The sequence below is a fragment of the Micrasema longulum genome, unplaced genomic scaffold (assembly GCF_059751315.1).
Source record: "Micrasema longulum isolate JH-2025_06_02 unplaced genomic scaffold, ASM5975131v1 h1tg001221l, whole genome shotgun sequence".
Classification (NCBI taxonomy): Eukaryota; Metazoa; Arthropoda; class Insecta; order Trichoptera; family Brachycentridae; genus Micrasema; species Micrasema longulum.
The window spans coordinates 49,454-74,343 of record NW_028278408.1 but is presented as its reverse complement, the minus strand read 5'-3'; the positions used below and the strand labels follow the sequence as shown (position 1 = coordinate 74,343).

Sequence of the window (24,890 nt, the reverse complement as noted above, 5' to 3'; positions counted from 1 at the left end):
AAAAAACTAACATTGGAAAAAATACAATGTAACAATAACAATCCATAACAATGTACTTACTAGTACAACAATTGTACTGTTTTAGGAATAAAGATAAGTATTCTTTTTTAATGTTTACACTCTATTTTATATTATTTGGTGCTTTGTAAATGTAATTTTTTTTTTTTTTTTTTTTTTTTTATTTATTAATAAAACATATAAGACATGAATATCATGATATTATATTCCCAGGAGTTGTACGAGAAAACTCATTTGGGACGGTACATAAAAAAAATAGTACATTTCTTGTAACAATACATAGTATACATTTAAACAATAAAAAATTTAACGAATTTTAACAATCTATGAACTTAATATTAAAAAAGGAAAGAAAACATTTAAACAATCTGTGAACTTAATATTAAAGAAGAAAATAAAAACATTCAAACAATCTGTGAACTTAATATTAAAAAAGAAAGGAAAAACATTTAAACATTCTGTGAAATTAATATTAAAAAAGAAAATAAAAACATTTAAACATTCTGTGAACTTAATATTAAAAAAAGAAAAGAAAAACATTTAAACCTAAAACACAATATATAGACTATTCACAGAAACTGAGCTAAAAACTATCACTTTCAAAAAGATTCAAGAAATAGGTCTTCATTTCTGGTCTTTGAGATTTACCACTCGACATTTCATTTTTAAGGTCATCAGGCAGTTTATTAAATTGTATACGACCAATGTATTCCAGAGACCTTTTGCCGAACTTCGTGGAACAAAATTTAGAAATGTGAAGATTTTTTGCATGTCGTGTATTATAGTTGTGAATTTCATGATTAAATGTAAGTTTTAAATTTGTGTGAGCAGAAAAGTTTATGATGTTTGAAATAGTGTTAGTGATGTCATACAGTGCCATTACCTTGAAAGGAAGTATTTTTGTGTTACGATAAATATCCTTGACATGGGAATCCCATTTCAAACCAAGAATGCTTCTCAGAGCTCGGTTTTGAAGAACTTGAATCTCAGAAATCTGGTTTTTGTTAGCGAAACCCCAAATACAGCATAAATAGGATAAGTGAGAATGTATCATAGCGTTTTCTTCTTAAAATGCCAAATAAAGATTTTATTATTACTCATATTTTTTTAATGTATTTTTTTTTAAATTTTGGGATGAAAATTAAGTATCCTATTTTATTTCTTACCTCTCCGGCTAAACTTACGCAAAAAAATATGTCTATCGGTCGCTCCGTTGGGATATAAATTTATCGAAAACATAACTATTATAATATTCGAGTTTTTCCAAATGTTTGTAGGCAAAATACTGGATTGGTCCAAGAAGTTTAAAAATTAGAAAATGGTTTTCAGGCGTTGCCTCGTATGTGAAATAATTCAGTCAGATGGATCTCTTCACAACAATAAAGGTTTCAGCCTTTAATTTCACTAAAATCGACAAATGGAAGAATTGAAGAAATATGGATGCCCAAACACAAGCATGTTACACATGTTGCATGTTACACAGTGTATAAAGTGGTCACTTAAACTAGCCTATGACAAATCATACGCCCCGTAAATGCCTAGACTTTCATATTCCCTTCTTTAAGGTATTCTCCATCCCTGTTGTAATTTGTTAATCATAATAATTATTACAATTTTAATAAATTTACGTGCTTTGTAATTATTATTTTACTGTATATGACAATAAATATGAATGGTAACTCAAAACACTGTTAATAAAAAAAGCCTACGGAAAAACTTGTAATATGTATACATTTATTTACATTTTTATTTCTTTTTTCATTGTTTTATATTTACTTAGTATTTCTTCTTCTTTTCTTCCTTCTTTATTTTCCCATCCCACTTTCTTTCCCACTAGCGAACTGTACGTTTTGTTTTTTTATATTTTTGTTCTTATATAAAACCCATAATTGATCTTGTAATTTGTTGTTATTCTTTATGTATTGTTTATTACTATGACTGTGTTGGTTTCAGAAATAAATAAATTAAAGTAAAAATAAAAAAAAATATGTAAAATGCGTTACACGAATTAAAAATCACCTCGTTCATAGCTTAACCATCGGTTTTTCGTTTTGTTAAATCCGGTTTATTAAAAATTGAAGGTGAATCGTTTTTAAAGTATTATTTTTATTGTTTCAGAATCGCTCTCGGTACCACAGACCTCCTTCACTGCAAGTCGCTGATCGGAGAATGCAACAGCAAGCTGCAATCTATCCTTCCAACTGCGGAATAGATGGTCAGAAGATACCGGAAAGAAAGTTGGAGCAGCTCAAACCGCATCTCTCGAGTCGCGTCTCCCAAACTTCGCGAGTCCCGAACTCCATATTTGCTAGTGGAACTGATGAGCCGAAACAGGAGGACGCTCCCTGCAACTTCAAACAACTGAGTCACAGCGCGGCAAACAAGTTCAGAACATGCTTCGGTAGCACTCGGATAAAAATTAGAACGAAAATGGCCAAAAAAACAATAACTCCTCGTATCAAATTCAAAACAAAATTATGCAAACATCTCCCATTTCTCTACGTGACTTTTTTCTTAAATTTTCTACTGATCACTCTCACTTCACCGTTTCATCGTGTTGTTAAGTATTCAAAACTCAAGTTGAATAGACTTAGTTGTTTAGTTCGTTTATCAAATTGGTGTGAATGCCTAGTTGCGAAAATTCAAGTAATGTACCGAAGGATAGGAGCGATGCTCATTTCTACAATGTATCTATCATCGAATGTACTTTGTGATAAGCTTCTCGCTAGAGTAAATTGTTTTATTTTTTTAAGATCAAAATTGATTCATGATTTTTTTCTACGTTTTTGGCATTCGATCGAAAGCTTTTTACTTTTTTCTGGGGTAAACTTAATGCCCACCGAAAAAATAAATCAAAACAAACGGCAAAAGCTCAGTCTCGCGGCAAATATCGCCACTTTATTAGCGATAAACGCTCAAAAACATTCTTACACTACGCAAATAAATTTGGAATTAAACAAAGTTACTTCAATCAAAAACATTTATATCTGTACACGGTCATTTCTCAAAAGTGCGTATTTAAAATCTTGCGTGATTGCCGAGTTCATAAAATCAAGTTATTCAAAATCTTACGGTCAATCTAAATCAAGTGTGACAATGAGTGGTTCGGTGCATCATTTCTGGAAATCTGGTCGTCGTGGTGTCTGCGCATTGTATCGTCTACCGATTCTTGCGCTTTTCCTGATGATGATCTGTTGCGTTGATGCGGGTCCTGAAGCTATGGCCTTGCAGCAAGAGGAAGAAGAAGTGCTTCACATCGGAGGGATATTTCCTATCGCTGGCGAGGGAGGATGGCAGGGTGGGCAGGCGTGCATGCCAGCCGCCTATCTAGCGCTGGAGGACGTCAACAAGAGGAAAGATCTCCTTCCAGGGTTCCAGCTTAGACTGCACAGCAATGACAGTGAAGTAAGTGCAATGCATATATAATAGTAGATTTCTTGAAGGTTCTTTTTATAACAAAAGGTAAATATTTAATAGTTAAAAATCGAAGTTTGTCGATAATAAGTAATTTAGAACTTTTAATTAATAAAAATAGTATTTTGTTATTCTGCTTCCCATTTTATCATTTGTAAGAGGTTTAATGGAAAAAATTGAGGCTCATTTACTGCGGGTTAGATTTCTTTTTACAACGCGTATTTTATCAATCTTTCGATACTTTTTTTATGTATTTTTAATGATACTTTATGAGATTAAATATCATTAACTTTTCATCCGTTATTTTTAACTATTAAGCATACCGTCTCGGTGATTTCCAAAAGTCATACAAAAACCACGTTCAAGGGAGCATTTTTTGCTTGAATTGGGATTTTTTGGAGTTAAGTTTGGAGTTTACGCGATCGCTTTAAAGTGAGCACTTTTTATTAAAGATGTCTTTTTAAAATATAAATGAGAAATATTTTTAATGTTAATGACGTAAGGAATGCGGACTAATTGTTTGCGGTTATTCCGTCGGCTCGTTTCGATCATATGATGTCGATATGACAAGTAGGTAGAACATACCGAGGTGAGATACAGATAGTACAGAATTTAAGTATACCGCCTCGATATATAAAGATGAAGATGGCGTTTATAATCGAGGCACTGGTGTCAGATTATGTGAGAAAGAATTGAGGAGCGGGTTATAGGATATCGGTCAGTTGACTGGAGGGCGAAGAACTGTATTTTTGGAAGCTTAACTAACTCAAAAATGTGGCTATCGCGGCGGACAGCGCTTTAAAGTTGATGCAGTGAATAGCGAGAAGGTGATTCACGGATCAAAGGCGAAGGTCAGATTTTTTCGCTGATTCCACAAGGAGGATGAAATAAATATAAAAAGGTGCGGTTTTGAAGATATACGTCCATATAAAATTAGTTCATAACGGCGCAAGTAGAGCTTGTTTTCATATTCCTTCTAGTATCGCGATATTCTTATAAAAACACGGGTTTTAATTTATTCAGAATGGAAGAAAATTTTAGTAGAAATTATTATTAAGAAGGAAACTGGTGGAATTGTAGAAGTCTACAAAGGATCGTGCGATGTAATATGCTGTTTCGTAATGAATATTTGCTGTAGACTTATTTGTGATATTTCTCTTTGTAAAAGGTCTCTTAGACTAAAATTGGAGTTGTCAGGAACGTACTGTTGCGAAGAAAAATGTTATTTACCCAGAAAGATGTATCTGATTTAAAAAATCTGATATAATAATGAAATCTCATAGCAAAATTCAATGATATAGATCGTTTATTTTTCATAACGAAAATACATTCATTGAAACAAATAGTAGGTCAGAATATGTCAAGATTTATTTTACACCATATAAGTATCAAGCACATTTTTATAATCACTTATGCTTCTGATGTATACTAGCCTATAGCCGTAATAGATGTTATATTACATAGACAGGTATTTTTAAAATTTTATTTAAAGTAAGGCACACTTCACCATATTCTATCAGTGCCCTAATAAAACCCAACATTGTACATATGTATATAAATTATTTATAATTTTTACTGATAACACATAATATGCCTTAACCTTAAAATCTTTTTTTTTTCTGCGTCTATATTACTCATACCTTTCATTCAAATAATGCTTGCAAATTGTGGATTTAAATAAAATAGTTCAGTTCACCTCAGGTATAGGACTCTTGGTGAAGCTATAAATTTGCTGCGTGACAAGTTTGGCGACATCCTGAAATGGTCCTGTTAATTGAGTGGCTCAGAGTCAAAGGTACCTATCCAATAATACTCTAACCTTGTAGTTAGGTTCTTCTATAGTTTATTCCTTCCCAAAAGAGTTAATTCTATTGCATTCAATTGTGCCTGTCATAATAAGTGATCTTATGATGACACTATTCCTATAATTAGGTAAGTAGATTGACTGTTTTTGTGTAAATATGTAAATACTTATATGGAATTTTGATTTGCCGAATGTTTTCTTTCAAGGTTACGTATGTTAAATACAAATATTTCACATATGTTTTTATCTGGGGTTTTATTATTGACTTAAATGACCGTAAAGGGGAAAAATACAAAAAAATAAATGCTGACAATCTAGCTGAACCTAACCGTGATAATAAATTTCCTCATCATCATCATCATCATCATCATTCCCTTTCCACACCTAATAGTGCATAGGGCACTACATTGGTAAACCAATCGCAGCGTATCTTGATCCTTTTTTGTTACATGAAGGTAAGATGATCAGTTTTACGCTTTAGGTACCAGTCCAGGGACTATGAAATATTCTAGTATGAAAACACTTATTTAAATAAATATTTTAAATCAACCATGTCGGGAATCGAACCTGAGACCTCTTGCATGGTGAGTGTAAGGAATTTAGGTATATTGTTGGTGACAACAATATATCTACAGTCGTCTGCATACCCACACAGCTTGGCAAGTCATTCTAGATTTGTCTCTCCTAGCAAACAGTCGCTCCATTATACCACGAGGCCGATATTAAATTAAATTTACGTTAAATATTGAAAATTGTTAACACGTAGCGTAGTGTCAAAGTAACCAAAGCCTGAACTTGGATTTGTAGTTGCTGGTCTCGTATTGCGTCGCTGCATTGGTAGGCCTGGCATCTGGTGTTGACAGTGTCAAGTATTGCTAGTGCTCATAACTTTATAATAATATTCATATAAATTTACCCTCAATTATCTCAAAAGTACAAATATGTTAGATAGGCACCCTTGGCTCTGAGCCACTCACTTGGCCTCTACGATTCTGTGATTTGACACTGTTGTTTTATTTCTTATGAGATTACGTTAAATAGAGGCAGTAGGCTAGCGTCTTCGGGTAAGTAATATATTTTATAGGATACACAAAAACATGTTTTTCGTAGTTAGATGTGTCAACAATACCTCAAGTGATGCGACATCCGTCAGGGTTCCGTGTTTATCTCAAACCAAAAAATGCTTAAAAACTACTTTTCCGTTCGACGGTAAATAATGATTCACTCGGTTTATTCCATACTAATTTACATGAAAAAAACGCACGGTGAAATCAATGAAAAATTACGTGAGGAATTTTTTAAAGTTAACCTGCTGGTAAGGCTTTTAATTGTGCCTACAGTTTTGTCATTTTCCTCATATTTAGATATGATAATCTGTGCTCACGTATTATACATAGTGATCGCGCTACTCGTCAGATAGCAGGTAGGCGTCCGAATTGCGGTTTCGCTGGTTCGCGAATTTTGTAGTTGCAAATTGCTTTATTTTCCATATACTGTTGCTACTGAACCCCACTACTAAATTAACGCAATTACGTACCTTGTACTGGGATTCTTCCGACATTAATGCTCGAACTTATTTCACGGCGGGTTCTATGAGATGTTTTGTCGCAAGCTAGGCACTTGTCATTAAATTTTTGATTTGTGATGCACGCGATAACACGGTGGACGGATCCAAAATGTATTATTTCGAATAATAAAATATCGTTATGAAGGTTTTAAAGGTCACTGTTATCAATATGTTTCTTTTTTGGGTGATACCGTGTGTGTTGGACTTGTTCCAACGTTTCGGCTACCATTGCAGGAGCCATCTTTAGGGTAAACTGAGTGTTTTGTAGAAAAAAGTAAGTGTTTAAGTACTAGTAATTTGTACCGTGTCGCAGTTGGCCGTAGGCACATTTTTATGAATTTTTGTAGTATGTAGTGCTGGAACCATGTTGAGTTTGATTTAAGCCCGTTGTCTCTGCTTATGTTATTTGGGTGTCTGTGTATTTTTTTTTTTTTAAGTAATATTTGTGTTCTTATGATTTACCCAAATATTTAATTTTGAGGGCCATTTTCAACGAGTTGCAAATAACTCACTATTAGAAAATGGAATCAAGTTGGGGTAATGTGGGATTCGAACCACGGAACTTTGGTCCGTGAGTCCGAGACACAAGCCACAGGACCACAACCTGATCTAAATGTTCCTTTCAATTGCCTCTTTTATTATTCGTGCACTGTAATTACTGGGTTTATGCAAATTTTTCGGTTCTAATGCGAAAAAATGTCCGGTGTCTATAAAGTGTTTCGCCATTGCAGATTTGTCAGGATGCCTAAGTTTACACGTTCTTTTGTATTCGTCAATCCTTTTCATTGATGTGCGCCCTGTTTGTCCTATGTATATTTTACCACATCCTTGGCAACATAGTTAATAAACAGCTTCCGTTTCCAAGGGATTCTTATTTTTTAGGCTCAGTAAATGGTTCTTAATTTTGTCTACCATCCGAAACGTTGTTCTAATATTATGTTTCTTCAGCACTTTGGCTATCCTGTCACATTCTGTACTATTATTAAATCGCAAGCTACAAAAAAGAACAAGGAAGAAGATATTACCAGAGGATCTGCATACCTACCATATGAACAAATCTAACACACACGGTATCACCCAAAAAAGAAACATATTAATAAAATATCGATACAGAATCACATTCACATTTGTTGATAGCTCAGGTGGTTTTGGACCGGAGAGAAAAGAGATGGTACCAGCAGTAAAATAATATTGCAACATTCCCACTGGGACTCGGTAGGCAGTCAATGAAATTAACGTTGCAACCTACAAATACATGTGGCGAAACAACCTACATATTTAAAACTTTTTTTAACCTAACGAATAGAAAAAATGAATAGTTTTATGACAAATACGTTTTTAGACGTAACCAACGTGCATTGTTGTCAATAGTTTAGAATTTCGATAGATATTCACAAATATGAATTTTCAAAATGAGTTCCTTAAAAAAACTAAATGTTTACGACACCCGTAATAGTGTTATTTGAATAGAAATAACCACACGAAATGTTACTGTCTCATAATGTAGTATATTGGTGTACGGAAAATATAACCATGGTACAAACTGAAAAGGAAGTATCAATTTCTTAACAATATTCGGTACACACGTTCAATGAGGTAAATAATATGAAATATAATTCTGAGAATGTCTGACACTCTGAAACCCTCAAAATCGAATGTAATGTAATAACATTATGTATCTACGAATAAATTCAATATTCAGATCAATTTGCATATGTTTACATGTATAATGTTTAACTTTTTCTCAGTTTTTGGGAAAATTTATCTCAAACCAAATATTTTTTTCTTGTAAAAGTGTAAATTTAAAGCGAGCACTATATTATGTTACTAAAATCCAGTTTATTACAGCTGCAGATGTTTCGTTATCATCATCATTATCATCATCATCCTCATCTGTACCTAATGGTGCATAAGGCACTGCATTGTACATTCAGGTACGAATCCAGAGACAGATACATTCTGCAGTGTACGTTTGAGCAAATATCCTTTATCACTTTGCCAAAAAATCTAACCCGGGCCTTCGGTCATGGTTTTTTGAAACCACTTCACTGCGAGGCCGACTTATCCACAATTTTCTTTTTCGAGACTTTTTCTTGAGAATAGCCAATGAAAGGTTCTGGTTTTGGTTTCATTGCACACGCAAAAGTCTGAATGGGATGTCGTAACCGCAATAAGTTAGTCGTGAGGACTTACCTATTACTAAGGTAATATCGTACTCGGTAAAAATAGCGAAGGTAATTAATTGTTGAAATAAATAAAAGTAGGACACAGAATGCCGAACACGAATGATCTGTTTCTCCTGGATGAGTTTTCTGTGGTTTTCTCTTCACTAAGCAAATACGGAGAAGTTTCTTAACAAGACCAAAGCCGACTATCCCGCCAGATCCTCACGCAATAGTCTGAACAGTCAGGGAAAACATACCTTTTGTATTAAATATTGCAAGCATTGTACTTAATTGGCGAGGCAAAAAATAAGCAACTCTTATTAGAAAACAAAGAAAACTGTTCGTACCCGCCTTTATTTATAAATTTTTATTGCCATTGATTTCTGAAAGCTTTTAACAAATAGGGATTTTTTATAGTATATCCACCTTTTTTTACGTTAAAGCCAGGGTCTCGAATATAACGGAAATTTGTCAGGTTTATCTTTAATTGTCTGCAAAGTAAAATCGAATTGTCTTTACCGATATTTGTATATTTAAAAGAAAATTTGAAGTAGGTATCTGTAAATTAACACGTTTCTTTTTATGTAAAGTAAATAAGATAACCCATTTTCGACACATAAATGAATAAAATATTTCTAACTCCTCCGAGAGATAAAAGATATATTCTTCTTGTGAGAAATATTCGGCATAACATTGGTAAGTATATTGTGTAGTCCCAGGCCCGGGGGCTAATGATGCGGAACAACAAATGGCCGGAATGATTTTAGGAATTAATGCGCGCAAATTAGCCTTATCTCCTTTGGCTCAGTTCATTCTGACTCCATCTCCTTAATTCAATGTACCAATATGGCCCATTTCATACGTATCGTTCAAATCCACACGACACGATCAAATTACGCAGGGTGGATTGCTATTTAATATTTACTGGTAGTGCCCGGAACCGTGTTGAGTTTAATTTAAGCCCGTCGTCTCTGTTTATGTTATTCGGGTGCCTGTTTAACTATCGCTTCTTTTGTTATTCGTGTGCTATAGTTTCTGAATTTATAGAGAATTTTTTTATTTTTTTTATTTTATTAACATAAACCGCAAATCTGCCTTTTACAAACATTTATAATATTACATATTTGGCTTAATATATTTGTTTTTAAACTTAAATTTTCTTTATACCCAAGATTTATATAAATAATTACACAAGATTTATATTTATAAAATTAACCTAAAAATTATACAGCATATTCAGTAGAAAGTTTAAATAATAAAACATTCTACAGTAATACAACAAGAAAATCATAAGTACTGTTTCATACAGCTGGGCGAAGTGAACAATAAACTGTGTATATTATGAAATGCATGAATAAATAAATATAATTACCATTCACCATATTTGAAAAAGTTCAAAAGGTTTGTTCTATAGGAACAATACTCTACACTAAATATATCGAATACGTGGGAATAACTATTGCCGAGTTCATGAAGTCTGTTTAATACGGCATTACAAGTATACACTGTCCGTGAATTGTTGCTACAAAACGGTGGCACCTGTCTAGCCATTCTTCCAGGCACCCTGAAGAATTCCTTATTTAAAGAAATAAAAATGACCTGTTTCTATGAAATGTTCCGCGCTATAGCTGATTTTTAAGGGCGTCCAAGTTTACAAACTCTTTTGCATTCGTCAATTATTTTTCTTGCCGTACGCCCCGTTTGTTCAATGTCACCTTCTTAGCAGCTCAGTTTATAAACTGCTTCAGTTTCCAGGGGGTTTTTGCTTTTCGGGTTTAATATTATTACTGGCAGTAAACACGAAAAAACAACAAAACGATACCGACTTTACCTACTGCTGACTGCGACACGGTACAAACTACTAGTACAAATTTTTTTTTTCTGCACATTACATAGTTTACAACGGTAACCAAAACTTCGGAACGAATCCAACCTACACGGGGTCACCCATAAAATACGATGCTTACCTAATTAATTGTTCTATTTAGTTTTTTTATATTAAGAGTCTACTCTCAAGTAAAAATTTCGCGAAAGGAAATCGAGTAGAGGTTATTTAGCTTTATGGGCGTACTGGTTAGTACGCTTGTCTGCCATTAAATAAGTTTAAAAATGCAAAAATAAGTTCTCTTCTTCTTCATCTTTAAAAGATCCTAAGATCTGTGTTGCGGAAAACTAGTTGTTCTCCTGAGATGATTAGGTCCAACTGTTCCTCCAACACTCGGGTGGTCTTCCAGGCGAACGTTCTTCAGATGAGATTTCTCTGGCTTCAGCGTACACAAATCTGTCGCTACTATCTTCATCTGGATCTACTGCACGCCAAATTGTACTTAAAATAAAATGAAACCCGTTACAATTTCAATTTTTATCTAAAAACACGGAAACTGTGCAGGATATAGCTGTAGATGTGGTATTGGTACCGGGCCCGAGCTGTATAATTGTATTGTGGTATTTTAATAGCACATTGTTGAAGGTATGTCCATGCGCGGAAGACGTGTCTATAAAGGGCACCATACACGTATTTATTTTATTCTACTTAATTACATTTTCAATTTGGGTTTTGTAAACATTTCAGTCATATTATATGTATTAGATTAGGATTTTTTAATTTCATTAGGGATTTGTATGTTTACAGACATTTTACAAGATGATTTGCAACAAAAAAAAAATGCCGGTGGGGCATCTGACTTTTGAAAAGACTACGGTGGGGCACGGCATAAAAAAAGCTGGGAAACACTACTATAGTGTTAACAGTATCATCTTGCGCTTCCACAGCATGCGTCATGATGGGTCTTACACGTGTCTTGTATATTCTGATCTTGCTAACAATACGCATATCCCTATTTCTCCATATAACATTCCTTAGACACCCCGACACCGTTGATGCTTTGTTAACCTGTTCTCGGACTTCTGTGCACATATCGCTAGTAATAATGCCATAATAGTTCCGTGTATTCTGCTCTCTAAGAGACATTCTGGATATTGACATTCAAAAATATGTACTTTGTTCTGTTTTAAATCACTGTAACCTCTAGAATAGTCGGCTGGGTGCCAATCTTAAAGCCTCTCACAATTTCACAGAAATTATTATTGAAAATAATATTCCGACGCGCTCCGACATACCCGTCAGAATAGTTGCTCCAATGCATGAAGGTGCTGGATATGAGACAACTCTACCTAAAAGAAGCACTCTACACTTCTGGTCTAACAAAAAGGAGAGATCTTGGCAAAATGTTTTTACGAGGTTTTTCCAAAGCATGAATTTTGTCATAATCAAAACCCATACGACTTTTGGACAGAGACATCTCTCCTTTATCGCACTGAGAGTGTTCAATAGTTTTGGAAGAGCGTATTAAGCTCTCAAGGACAAAAACCATTTTCAAAAGAGGATTTAAAGACTCGATTTTCCTTAGTTGGAGGGATACTCTTTAATAATTTTCCGAATGTCTGAGTTTGCTGTTTGCCATGTTGATGGGACCCATAATATTATTTTTTAATTGATATTATGTTTCTGATTATATATAACATTTGTGGTGATATATTTATTTATTTATTTGACACTTTGTATACATATACAATAAATATACATATAAGGGCGGGCATATTGCCTTAAGGCAATTTCTTCCTACCTACTCGCGTGTCTGTGTTAACTGATTACTCGTCCCAACTCAACACAGAACTTTTAGTCAAATGGAGTTGAGACTTATGTCAAGAAAAATGTGAAATAAAATGTTTATAAGTAAATAAACGAATAAATAAAGAAAAAACGCGGTACAATAAATATCGACGCATCCCACGTGTTTATGGTGCTTTGTAGATTTTTCGGATCAGATTGTATGAAATCGGCCTATCTTTGAAGAAGTCGGGTGAACTAACTAGCAATCAGGACTGGGGCTCCGTACTATGGTCCCGGCTGCGGCTGGGTAAAGATTATTGCAATTCGAAAGATTCATTCTTATCCATTTAAATCTGTTATAGTTTTCTAAATATTTTTTTGTGAATTCCTTTTGTAACTATGCTCATGGCTTAAATCATGGAAACATCAGCGTAATCTAGAATGGCCTTTTATATAATTATCAAATTTAAGCAAATCGGCTCGTTGTCGTACAAAATGAAAGTTAGAAATAAACGTGTTGAGACATTAACTGGAATATAGTACACTATGACTTCCCTTTCCTTCGACCGCTAGGATTCTTTAGTAAAATCACGTCCTGTGTAAATTCCTTTCCCTCCCCGCGCTAAGCGCACGATACATGCCTCCGTACCCTCACCTATACGTGCTCGGAGTCGGGCGGGGTGAATTTGGTCCAGTAGTACGATACACAAAGGTGCCTCTTCACCGAGCGGCATATTTCCCGAATGCCGATACCGGCGATTTGAGCCCGTCCCATTAACACCGGCTATTTATGAACTCGGACATTCTTAAAGGACGAACTTCGACTTTTAAAAACATTTTGTTTTTTTTTTTTTACAACAAAAAGTATTTTGATTTTGAAATTTCCGGTTCACCGTAGATAGAGCAAAACCTTATTTTGATACATTAATTAATTTGTTCATTTTATTTTATTTCATCGTCATTCCCTTTTCACGCCTAATGGTGCATAGGGCACTGCATTGATACACCAATCGTAGTGTATCTTGATCATTTTTATTACATGAAGGTATGATCAGTCTTACGCTTCAGGTGCCAGTCCAGGGACTATGAAATAATATTCTATTATAAAAACACCGATATGAATCCAGGACCTCTTGGATGGTAGGCAAATGCAAATACATATAAATATATTACAAAAAATAATAATAACGTATCCCAAACTCTATGAAGCCAACATCGCTGTGTTCCTAATCTAGATTATCTCTCTTTAATCCGTGCCTCATGTCTGAGGATAGTGATTACGCCTGACTCTAGGCATGGCTCGTCTGTAAACAGTCTCCTTCCATCTGGAGCGGTCTTGTGCTCTTCTATAGGCATTCGTCAGTGATGATTCTGATAATTCAGTGACTGTGCCGCTCCATCTTGTCTGTTGACATCCACGCGACCTTGTCTCTTCAACACTTCCCAGAAGAATAGTTTTCTCCAAATTATCAGAGTTCTCCCTGGAAATATGCTCAAAGAACTGAAGGATTCCAGGATTCCAGATGTCCAGTTCCTGGAGTATAGATGTAATCGTACGTCTGGCCGACCACGAAATCCGCAGAATTTGCCGCCAACACCACATTTCGAAAGCTTCGATTTTTTTCTTTTCAGTTTCCCTCAGTGTCCAACACTCTACACCGTACATGAACACTGAGAAAACCAAGGCCTTCACCAGTCTCTTTTTGGTGTTAACGGTTATACTGCGATTCTTCTAAATCTTCACCAGCCAACTCATAGCACTTTTGGCAATACCTATACGTCGCCGTATTTCACCTTCACACCCACCGCCATCGCTGATGAAAGAACCTATAGATAAATGTTTATACATCTAGATTATTACAAGATTATGAAGCTCTAGATTACTGTGCATTACTGTGATCACGTTGGAGTCACCATTAATATGTGACTGTGTATGGACACGCTATTTAAAACTGACTCTGGATTGCTAAGATAAATTCAGACTATGACTAAACTGAACCAAACAACTACTAATGTTAATGTGTATTAAAGACTACCAGACTCGTTGGAATAAAAAAATAAACACAGTTTTTTAGATTTTGCTTTATTATATAGCGATAATTAAAACAACTCTATTTCGTTGAGGTTAACTTAAAATATCAGGAAGCTAGGAAGATACGGTGCAAGACGCCTTTTTTTATGAAAAAATGTTTTTTTCTTATAATTATAAACAGCTCTTTAACTTCATAAACATCAACAGATGAAAGAATTGTTTGAACTAAATTTTGTTTTTTAGTTTATTAAGATAAAAAAACCAAAGTATACAATATTACGAATAAATACAATTTTTAATATAAGTTTAATAAATGTAGTATTTAAATTCACATTCCTCATTACACAAAAGAAAGAAACTTTTCTTATGAACATAATAGGGAGTGACGTCTTTATTTTTTTACTATATTTTTTTTATTTAACAAAATAAACAAAATCTGACCCAAGAGTGATCCCTGAGGAATCCCACTTGTCGCAATGAATTTGGTAGAGGAAATAGCTCTAACTTTTACACAGAGTGATTGTAAATAAAATAAAATAATAATAGAACAGAACACAATATGGGCATATAACAAAGTATTAAAAAAACATCGATTTTATATGCATACTAGCGTAGCGAACCCGACAAACGTTGTCCTGCCCGAACATTGGCTTGCCTGCTATTACCTTGGAAAATGACTTTTCATTGATAAGTTGGTACCAAGGTACTTATTAATAATCGAATTCCAAAACTGAAAATTGTTAATATTCAAATATTGAATTTAAGTAGATACCTAGGTACTTGTTTATGGTTGAATTTCAAAACATAAAATAACTATTTTTTCAAATATGGCATTCTTTTTGCAAACGTCAAACTCCGGTCTTCTCACCAACAGAGGGGTGTACATATGTAAGAATACGATTTTTAAAAATGTTTTGAATTTAATATTATTTTAGTATTACCAAAAATCCAGTAAAAAGAAATAAATGGAACGAAATTATATAGAATTTAAGGAAAGAATCTGTTTGTGATCCACAAAAAACAAACGCTGTTTGCAAACATCCAAAAACAAACTTTTTTATACACAAAAAAACCACATCTTTTCATTTTTTTGCAAATGCATTCTCCTCGAATGCAACCCTGGTAGATCGATGAATAAAACATTTTTGCTCTTTACTTATTTTTTACATATAAGATTGAAGATTTTAATATCTACGAACACGCACAGCGCAAGATTTATATTTCTCTGAAAACCGCACGTAAATCGTTCAAGCCGTTAAGGAGAAGTTTGGTGACATCACACGTGCAGAGGAATGATATGTATAAAGATGGAAAAGTAAGAGATATTATCAATTTAAGAAACGAGTTTTTTTTTTAAATAAGAGATTCAGAATATTTTTCAGATAGTTTCGTTTATATACATACGCGATTTTGTTTTTTTTTTCAAAGGACAATAATGGTCTAAAAAATGCAGTTGGTTTTTGCTTTACTAAAATTTTATTAATCGAAGTTCATTAAATTTGTATGAACTCTTGAACCCTGGGATCTTGCCTAAAATCATCATGCGACCTGTTGTCTCGATAGAATATCCACACAAACAAAAGAGTAGATGCATGTACTCGTACATATTGCACATAACGGGAAGGAGAATAAATCTCGAGTCACCGCACCGCACCACGCTCCGTGGGAGGTCATTTGTTCCCCTTGTTCTGAGCGACTACGGGAAAAGCGCTTACACTGTAATATGAAGATTTATTCTAGTTCAGTCAGAGATGTGAGCATATTCTATATTCACGCATCAATTCTCTATATATACTTGGTTTAGATATTTCATTTCCACGCCTGCTGGTTTACTATGGAGAATTAATTTATGTGACATCTGAAACTCACCCCTTTTCAACAATAGGTGTCGCTAGTTTTCGCCATACTTTCAATATCTGTAATAAACCAACACGTGTGGAAACAGAGCGTATATAATCAGCATTTCAAAACGCAATAAGTAAATATTTTATTCATTCAGTTTTGCGTTATTTAAATTATGAAATATTAAAAATAATGCGTCCTCACTGGGGTAACCCTTATAGAGAACACTTCGACCTATAATCGACAGAACAACGCAAGCGACCAATAGTGAATTGTGTAGGAGAAGGTTTTTAAAATTTTCGCTACACATATTTTTTTGAAATAATTCGGTAAATGGGATTTATAATGGTTGATTATTGCTAATACTGAAATGTTAAGGAAACGTGGATGTTTAAACATGGGCAGAATGGTGAATGTCTCACACTTTACAAGTGGCCACTTAAACCAACCAATGACAGGTCATAAGCCCTGTAAATGCCTAGACTTCCATATTCCCTTCTCAAAAACGTTTTCCCTCTCTGTTGAAATAAACTTAAGCAGTGGCCTTATTCTGTAACTAATTTCGTTTCGCAAATTCAATAGTATCGAACGAGAGCGAAATACGATTTTGATTGCGTTAGAGTGAGATGGATATATAACTAAGGAACGAACTTACGAAACGAAGTGAGGAGGTTCGGTAGTTAAAAAAAAGTGTTAATAGACTATTAAACTAAGGCAAAATTAAATTCCATAAATTTTGTATCGTATTATTAGCGCCATGTTTATTTTTAGTTTTGAATTATTGAAATTCCTTAGCGTGTGACGTCTCAAGTTCTCTTCCCTTTCTTCTCGATGAGTTTGCCGATACGTCAGTTGTCTTAGAGTAAGCTGGAAACCTATTATATCTCTCTTATCATTGGTTGATTCGGAAGATCTAGGGACGTCATGCAAAGCGTGGTAGTTCGTTTTTATAAAAAATATTTTTATTCTTCTTCACAGTCTCAATCCTGGGGATTAGTTTGCAGCGAAGCCCTGCATCTCGTCCTTTATTGGTCTTTATTTTCTGCAGCCCTCTTCAGCTCGACATATGAGGCGCAGTTTAAATCTCCGCATACTTGCTCCAAATATTCCCGTCGGGGGCGCCCTCTGCAAGTTGTCCCCTCAGCCATTCCCTCTATGATGTCGTGCAGGAGACCCTCATGGCGCATAATGTGGCCGATCTATCGGGCTCGCCTCTCTGAGATGGTTTTGATTAGGTACCTACCTTCTTCGGTTATTTTGAGAACCTCGTCTTTAGTGGTGTGGTCTATTCAGTAAATTCCTAATATTTTTCTGTAGCACCACATCTCGAAGGCCTCAAGTTTTTTTCATCTCTTTCGGTTAGGCACCATGTCTCATAACCGTACATCAATATGCTCCATACATACTCGTTGGTCTTGGCAAGTTGCTTGCGGAGTTTTAGATTGATATTATTCGACTCGAAAATCTCTGATTTTTTGTTAAACGCAAGCATCGCTCGGTATATGCGGCAGTCGACTTCTCTTTTTGTTCTCTCATCCCAGGTGATCCTGCTTCCAAGGTACACAAACTCTTTCGCGGTTTTCAGAGTTGCTCTTGACATTACTATATTCATTCGTTGCTCATTATGGGCCACAGTCATTACTTTGGTTTTGCTCCTGTTTATTTTCATATTATATTTATTATTTTATACATTTTCCATGGATGTCAGAGCCTCAGTGGGGTCTTCTTCATATTTAGCAAGCAGGACGATGTCATCGGCAAACCTTATCATGTCTACTTTTTCTCCGTGTATTTTAACACTCTCTCTATGACTCATGTTTTCCCTGATTTCATCGATTGCGCGCTGTATAATATATCCATTAAATAATACTGGAGACAGCGAGCATCCCCGTCTGACTCACTGTCTTATTTTTATTATTTTATCATCATTATTTGTTTTCACTTCGCAGCGCGATTGAATATTTTAATTTTTACCACGCGTAAGAATATTTTTTCCACGTCTAATTTCCCGTCGAGCTAAACTTCCTCACTGTGACAGAATAAGCCTGCAGTACACGAGATATAGGCCCACCACCAAAAACTGCCTGCCTAGAACTAATCATAATAATAATATTACTACTATTAATTCAACTAATTTTGATTTTGATTATCAATATTTCACGTTGCTTGTTAGTTCTGCAGGGTTATTCTCGTTCATTATACACATACACATGCCATGTTGATCAACTGATTATCGCTCTCTGTTTACTGAAATTAGGCGCTAACTGAATCCTCGCGTATACAATTACACAGCGGTTAGTCTGAAGGTATAATTTACACTAATAGTTGTTGTGATCGGGTAAATTAGATTCGCAGGTACTCATTATTACCTGTTTGCGTTCTAATTGAAATACTTTATTGTAATAAGACACACAGCATCGGTTTGATATCAGAAACCGATATACGCTTGAATTAATAAAAGCATTTTACCAGATCTTCGAACGAAACGTTAATATTTAATACAACTAGCGGACCCGACAGACGCTGTTCTGCCCGAACGTTAGCTTGCCTGCTATTAGCTTAGAAAAAAACTTTTAATTGATAATTAGGTACCCAGGTACTTGTTTGTGATTCAATTCAAAAACCAAAAAAAAAAATTTTTTCAAATATGGCATTCTTTTTGCAAACGTCCAACTCCGGTCTTCTCTCCAACTGAGTGGTGTACTTTTGTAGGAATACGATTTTAAAGAATGTATTAAATTTAATATTATTTTAGTACTACCAAAAATAAATAAATGGGAAGAAATTATAAGGAATTTAAGAAAAGAGTCTGATTGGAATCCAGAAAAACCTAATGTTGTTTATAAACATTAAAAAAAAAACTTTTTAAACACAAAATAACAACATTTTTCCCTTTTTTTAAATGCTCGAATGCAACCCTGGTAGATCGATGAATAAAACAGTTATGCTCCTAACTTCTTTTTTATAAATTAGATTGGAAATTTTATATCTACGAACACGCACAGCGTAAAGATCTGTATTTATCTGAAAACCGCACGTAAATCGGTTAAGCCGTTTAGGAGGAGTTCGGTGACACCATACGTAGAGAGGAATTATAAATATATAAAGATAATCTTCGTCATTATTTCATGTCCGCTCCCTAGTTGGACCTTATTTTGTCCACAAAGAGCCTCCCGGCATATCTGTCGGCTGCCGGCTCCTGTGTATCCTCTCGAGTTAGGTTTGAATCCCGTAGTTCGTAGACGAACAATTAGCAACGGACGTCCAGGATCTCGAGAACCCGAAGCCTTGTAAAGTAGGCAAGTCTGGTTAAGGTTCTCAGAAGGCATTCGCAGATGGCCCAGTTAACCGTATCGCCTCCGCTTAGTGACAGTTGTCGCCACTGGAGTTTGCTGCGTCTGTCGTCTTATTACTTCATTCCTAACAAAATCAAACCTCCGCTCACCCAAGATCATTCTGAGACATCTTTTCTCAAAACTTAGTATTTTGATGTTTTCGGCCCTAGTGAGATGTCATGATTCGCATCCGTAGAGGAGAATTATAGGTTCTGAGCGGAATTATATCTCAGTGTTATGAAAGCATTATATGGGTGGCATTAGGTTTTTGTGTAGTTAATATCCAATCTCACTACATTTGAATGTGGCGCCTGGTATTCCTGGCCGCACTCCTACTTTTTTTAATGCCGCTATTTTCTGCAACATATTATGCTCCCTGCTGTGCTATTCTGAACCGCTCTCGCGGCCGTAGAAAACACTTTTATGTCGTGTATTAACATACAAAATACGCGATATAAAAGTGTTTTCTACGGCTGCGAGAGTGTTTGGAATATCACCGCAGGTATTTAAAACTCTCCACCCTTTTGATGACTCGGTTAGACAGTCAGGCGATTTTGGGCATTGTAACGACTATATTTCATCCTGCCCCATTTAAGTAACGCGTGATTAAGCACGAGTCTTAATGATATTTTTGCTATGTTAAGATTCAAGCATGGCAATACCGCGTCAGACTGTGCATTTCTAGAAAAAGCAAAAAATCGCCCGTGACAAGCGGAAGAAACGTGTAACGTGACAAAATCAAAGATGTACTTCTTTTATATCAAGGAAGCATGGCCTTACGGCATGTAAATACCATGTAATTTATTTTGTAATCGTATTGTCGTTTCAATTTGCCAGAACACGAAATCTAATGATCTATTTTTGTCCATAATTATAGGCTTCCTAAACACCCTCTTTTATTTTTTTTATAAATTTAAAATATATGGTATCTTCAAAATGGATTATCATTACATCTGTCTAAATCTTTACAATTTACGTCAATTTCTATATACAAATTCTTAATTACTAAACTCGATGCCGAATCAACAACAATAAAATCGGTTGAAGTATTATTTAGAGGAATAACGCGTACAGCGATGGCTTACTCCAAGATGTTGGCCAGATGTACCATTAAAAACTGGAACCTTTTACATAATACTCCGGCTATTTGAAACGGAAAAAAAAACTTTGAATGTCTACAAAGAAGATTTTAAAGAATTTAACATGGATGATTGGTGTCAAGAATTAAATATTATTTATTTCTTTTCATTTTTAATTTAATTTTCTAAATCGTTTGCAATTTGGTCTTTTAGATTTTATATTTAGCTAGGTAAACGCACAAAACTGTATAATTTTTGCTTGTAAAAATAAAATTGTAACTTCGAGAAAAGCCTTTGATATTTTGCAATTACCTTGTCTACACGTTTAATCGCAATACACAGCGATTATTGAGGCTCCGAGATTATTTAAATTTTTATCTTGATTCTTCGCTCATCTTGTGGGAAGGTTGGACATAATTGTTGTCCTAATTTTGAGGAGATTCTCATATTTACTGGTTGAGCGACACTGGTGAATAGCGTATATTTTGTGAGGAATTTGATCTGCATTTATTTGTTCGGCTTACTTTTTGCATTGCCTCGCAACAATGCACGAAGCGTAGCTGTCAACCAATAAAGACACAATTGAATTTTTCTATAAAATCAAATTTTCAACTTTTTGTAAATCTTTGAAATATGTTGATACATTGAGTGTTGACCTTCTTTTATTTTAAAAGAAAATCTGGAAATTTTTCACACTTCTCACAAAAGAACGCTACAGCATCAAGGCTCGAAGTATTATACAGTAACACAATAACCTTACGTTTCTAAGAATAGTTAGCAAACGCGCCTATTTATTGGTGCGCCACATTTACTTTGAAAGTTTCTATGTTACTATATAAATTTACCTACTGAACCCTGATAAAAATGTCACATCTTCGCCGTGGGAACAATACCTTTTTTTACGGCAGTGCGTTAAATGATGTTCTATGTGAAAGCATGTGATGGCGTTTCATCGCGCGATTGCTTATAAGTTATTTGAGTGATAATTTTGTACTTTCTTTTTACTTTTGGATCCTTGCACCGCGTAATTGTCCATAAGTTTTTGGGTTATAAAAATCCATCGCTCGTCGCGCGCGCCCGAGTTTAAGTGACCTGTTCAACCCAGCACCCCATAGAAACTTTAGTAACACGATGTTACTTCATCGCGCGTAAAGGAATTATTTAACACGGGTTTTGAAGAGTTACGAAAATGGTAAGAACGAAAAATCGAAAAATAAATAATAGTCATTTATTTCAATCAGTCTTGCCTGAAAGACCTTTTTATAAACTCTTACTTGCTTACTATATTATAACTGAATATAAGTAGATGTATTTTTATTTTATTTGCAACTTTTAAGTGCCTAACATTTCTCAATTGTTAAATTGCATTTATTTTAATACCGATATTGTACTTAATCAATACCTTACACCGCTGTGAAAAATTTTTATTGACTCTTTTCACAATTTTCGTTTATATTTATTTTTATTTTCTGTATACAATATATGTAAAAACTGTTGTTTTTTTTCCCAAACAAAAATAAATAAATAATAAGAGCATACTATGAAATGTTATTTTAATGAGTTTGACTATAAATATATTATGTTGTTGTGACTTTCCTTTACTGTGCGTTGCTTGGTGAAATTTTGTTTTTAAAAAAGATATTCCTAATAAATATGTAAGTTTAAGCTGTAAATTGGTATATTTAATATTTAAAAAATACCTAAATTAAATGTTCTCTTTCGATACTGGCGCAATAGATAAAAGGGAAAAGTAATTAGAACTTCAATGATCAATATATAAAATTCTTATAAGTGTTTTCACATAAACGCCGATATTTGAAGTAGCTGAAAAATTATATAAATTTGTATTTTTAATTATATTTAATTCCATTTCTTGAGAAACAGAAAGTTCTGTATAAATATTTCTTCACAGAATTTACCGTTCCCTTAATTGCATTAATTACAAGCAATGTGTAATTAAATTATTGTTCAAGGTCTTTAAACAAATTAAAACACCAATTAGTCGTAGAAGCACACCTTAAGTAAATGGCTGAACTTCGGAGCAAACTTTTAGATGTTTATGTTACCTGTGATTGCGATACAGAATTATTTTAGCAAACCTAATTTGCTACGCACGACCTTAATTAAAAATGCGTTTTGTAACAATTAAATCAATGATTATTTAAAGACATCATTATCAATTTTTTAAAGTTCTTGTTTTTTTGACTTTATTTAAAAAATAAACCTTAAATCTATGGTTTGATTAGAAAACCACATCCTTTATTCATTTATTTCATTTGAATATTAAGTAGATAATAACTTGGTGACTTTTAAAACAACTTTTGTCCTGGATACGAGTTGTTTTACATTATTTTTTTTATCTACGATTTTCTATAATTTAACACAAGTTTTATTTGCAGAATTGTGCAAACATGACAATTTTTATTTTGGTACAGTCTACGACTATATGCAGAATCTCCTTCTACCCAATATACCGCTACACACTCTACAGAATATTTTTTTATCTTCGGTGGTTTTGGGTTAGCGTATTTAGAATTCACAATTTAACCAACAATGGTTCTATGTTTTATTTTATTTTATTTTATTTTAATTTTATTGAAAGAAACGGCACGTTGTATTTTTAACATATTAGTTACACATTGATTAACAAATTGAGAAAGTCTAAAAAAGATTTACTTTATAAAAAAATAAAATGGTACCAGAAATCATCGATAAAAAAGGATGATTTCGCATAAGAAATACTTTGACCCAGTTAAAAAAAAACTAAGAAAACAATTTTGAATAACATTAAGCGATATGTTTTTTTATTTATAAGTTATGTTATTATCTAAAACTAATACTTGGGTAAATAGTATGTATTTATGTATAAAAATATAAAATGGTGTAAAAAAAAAAATATGAAAATAAATATTTTGTACTTATAAATAAATTCAAGAAAAGTAACGAAAAAAGAAAAAAAAAATACCAATGAAGAAGTTTAAACAATTTTTTAAAATGGTAACAAATAGTCATCTAGAACTATTACCAATGTACTCAATTTTGTGTGCAATGAGTCGCTAACGTCCTGGTACTGATTGCCTAGAGTGTGAAGTCTATTGATGACTGTTTTATTAATATCACGAAGATATCGTTAAGAAGGGAGCCAACGAGGTTTGCTCTTTTATTTTGGAAAACATGATAACTTTGAGCCAAGCCACTCCACGAGAACAGAAAGTTATTTTTTTTGTTAGTTCGTATATGGAGTTTGAGTATTGCCAAGGAGCTTTCTCCGTGAGCAGGGATGACTCACCCATATTTATAGGAGGACCAATTTAACACACGTTTTATTGAAGAACTGGAAAGATTTCAATTTTAATCTGTATGCATGTCCAAAAAAATGACAAAAGCATGTCCACTGGGATAAGTTCCGATTAACATAAATAAAATAAAGGATACAAAAACGTAATCTTGTGTATTAAGCCATTAGCAGTAGACTTTTATAATTGAATAATAAATTAGTGACAAATGATTCTGGAAATTTACCAGAAATAGAGCTGTTATAAAATAAAGTTACTAATGAAACCATTTTAATAAACACATAGGTTAATTCTTTGGTCAATCTTGTGTTGATTTTTAAAACAACCTAAGTTCACTACGGTTTTATCTATTTTTTCATTTGAAATTATAAAAATACATTTATGTTTAATGACCACCAGCTGTATTTCATCATAGTTATAAAAAGTGGTACGAAAATTATTTTTTTATAGCTTATATCCGGTAAAATACAGTTTTTTTAATTACCTTTAAACTAACATGACGAAAGTGTATTTTAATAATCATTGATTAAACTGTAAAATTAGGTTACTGTGTTCTAAGTGTATTTATTAATTCATTAATTTAAAATTGCATAAGTAGATAAACTAACATTTAAAGTATTAATATGCAATTTTTTTTTGCTTTTTGTACATAATATAAATTGTGCATTAGCGGGCTTATTGTCAAATGACAATTTCTTCCAAACAACAAATAAAATAAAAGTTGT

General features: G+C 33.8%; 1 protein-coding gene across 1 annotated transcript in view; it reads left to right on the top strand.

Moving 5' to 3' along the window:
- Positions 1–2,172: 2,172 nt before the first annotated feature.
- Positions 2,173–24,890, top strand: part of LOC148276408 (uncharacterized) — a gene marked incomplete at its 3' end in the record, with an annotated part of 64,067 nt that continues 41,349 nt past the window's right edge. The window contains exon 1 of the mRNA XM_088234308.1: positions 2,173–3,423. Coding sequence (XP_088090434.1) covers positions 2,188–3,423 — 1,236 coding nt within the window. The remainder of the gene's footprint in view (positions 3,424–24,890) is intronic.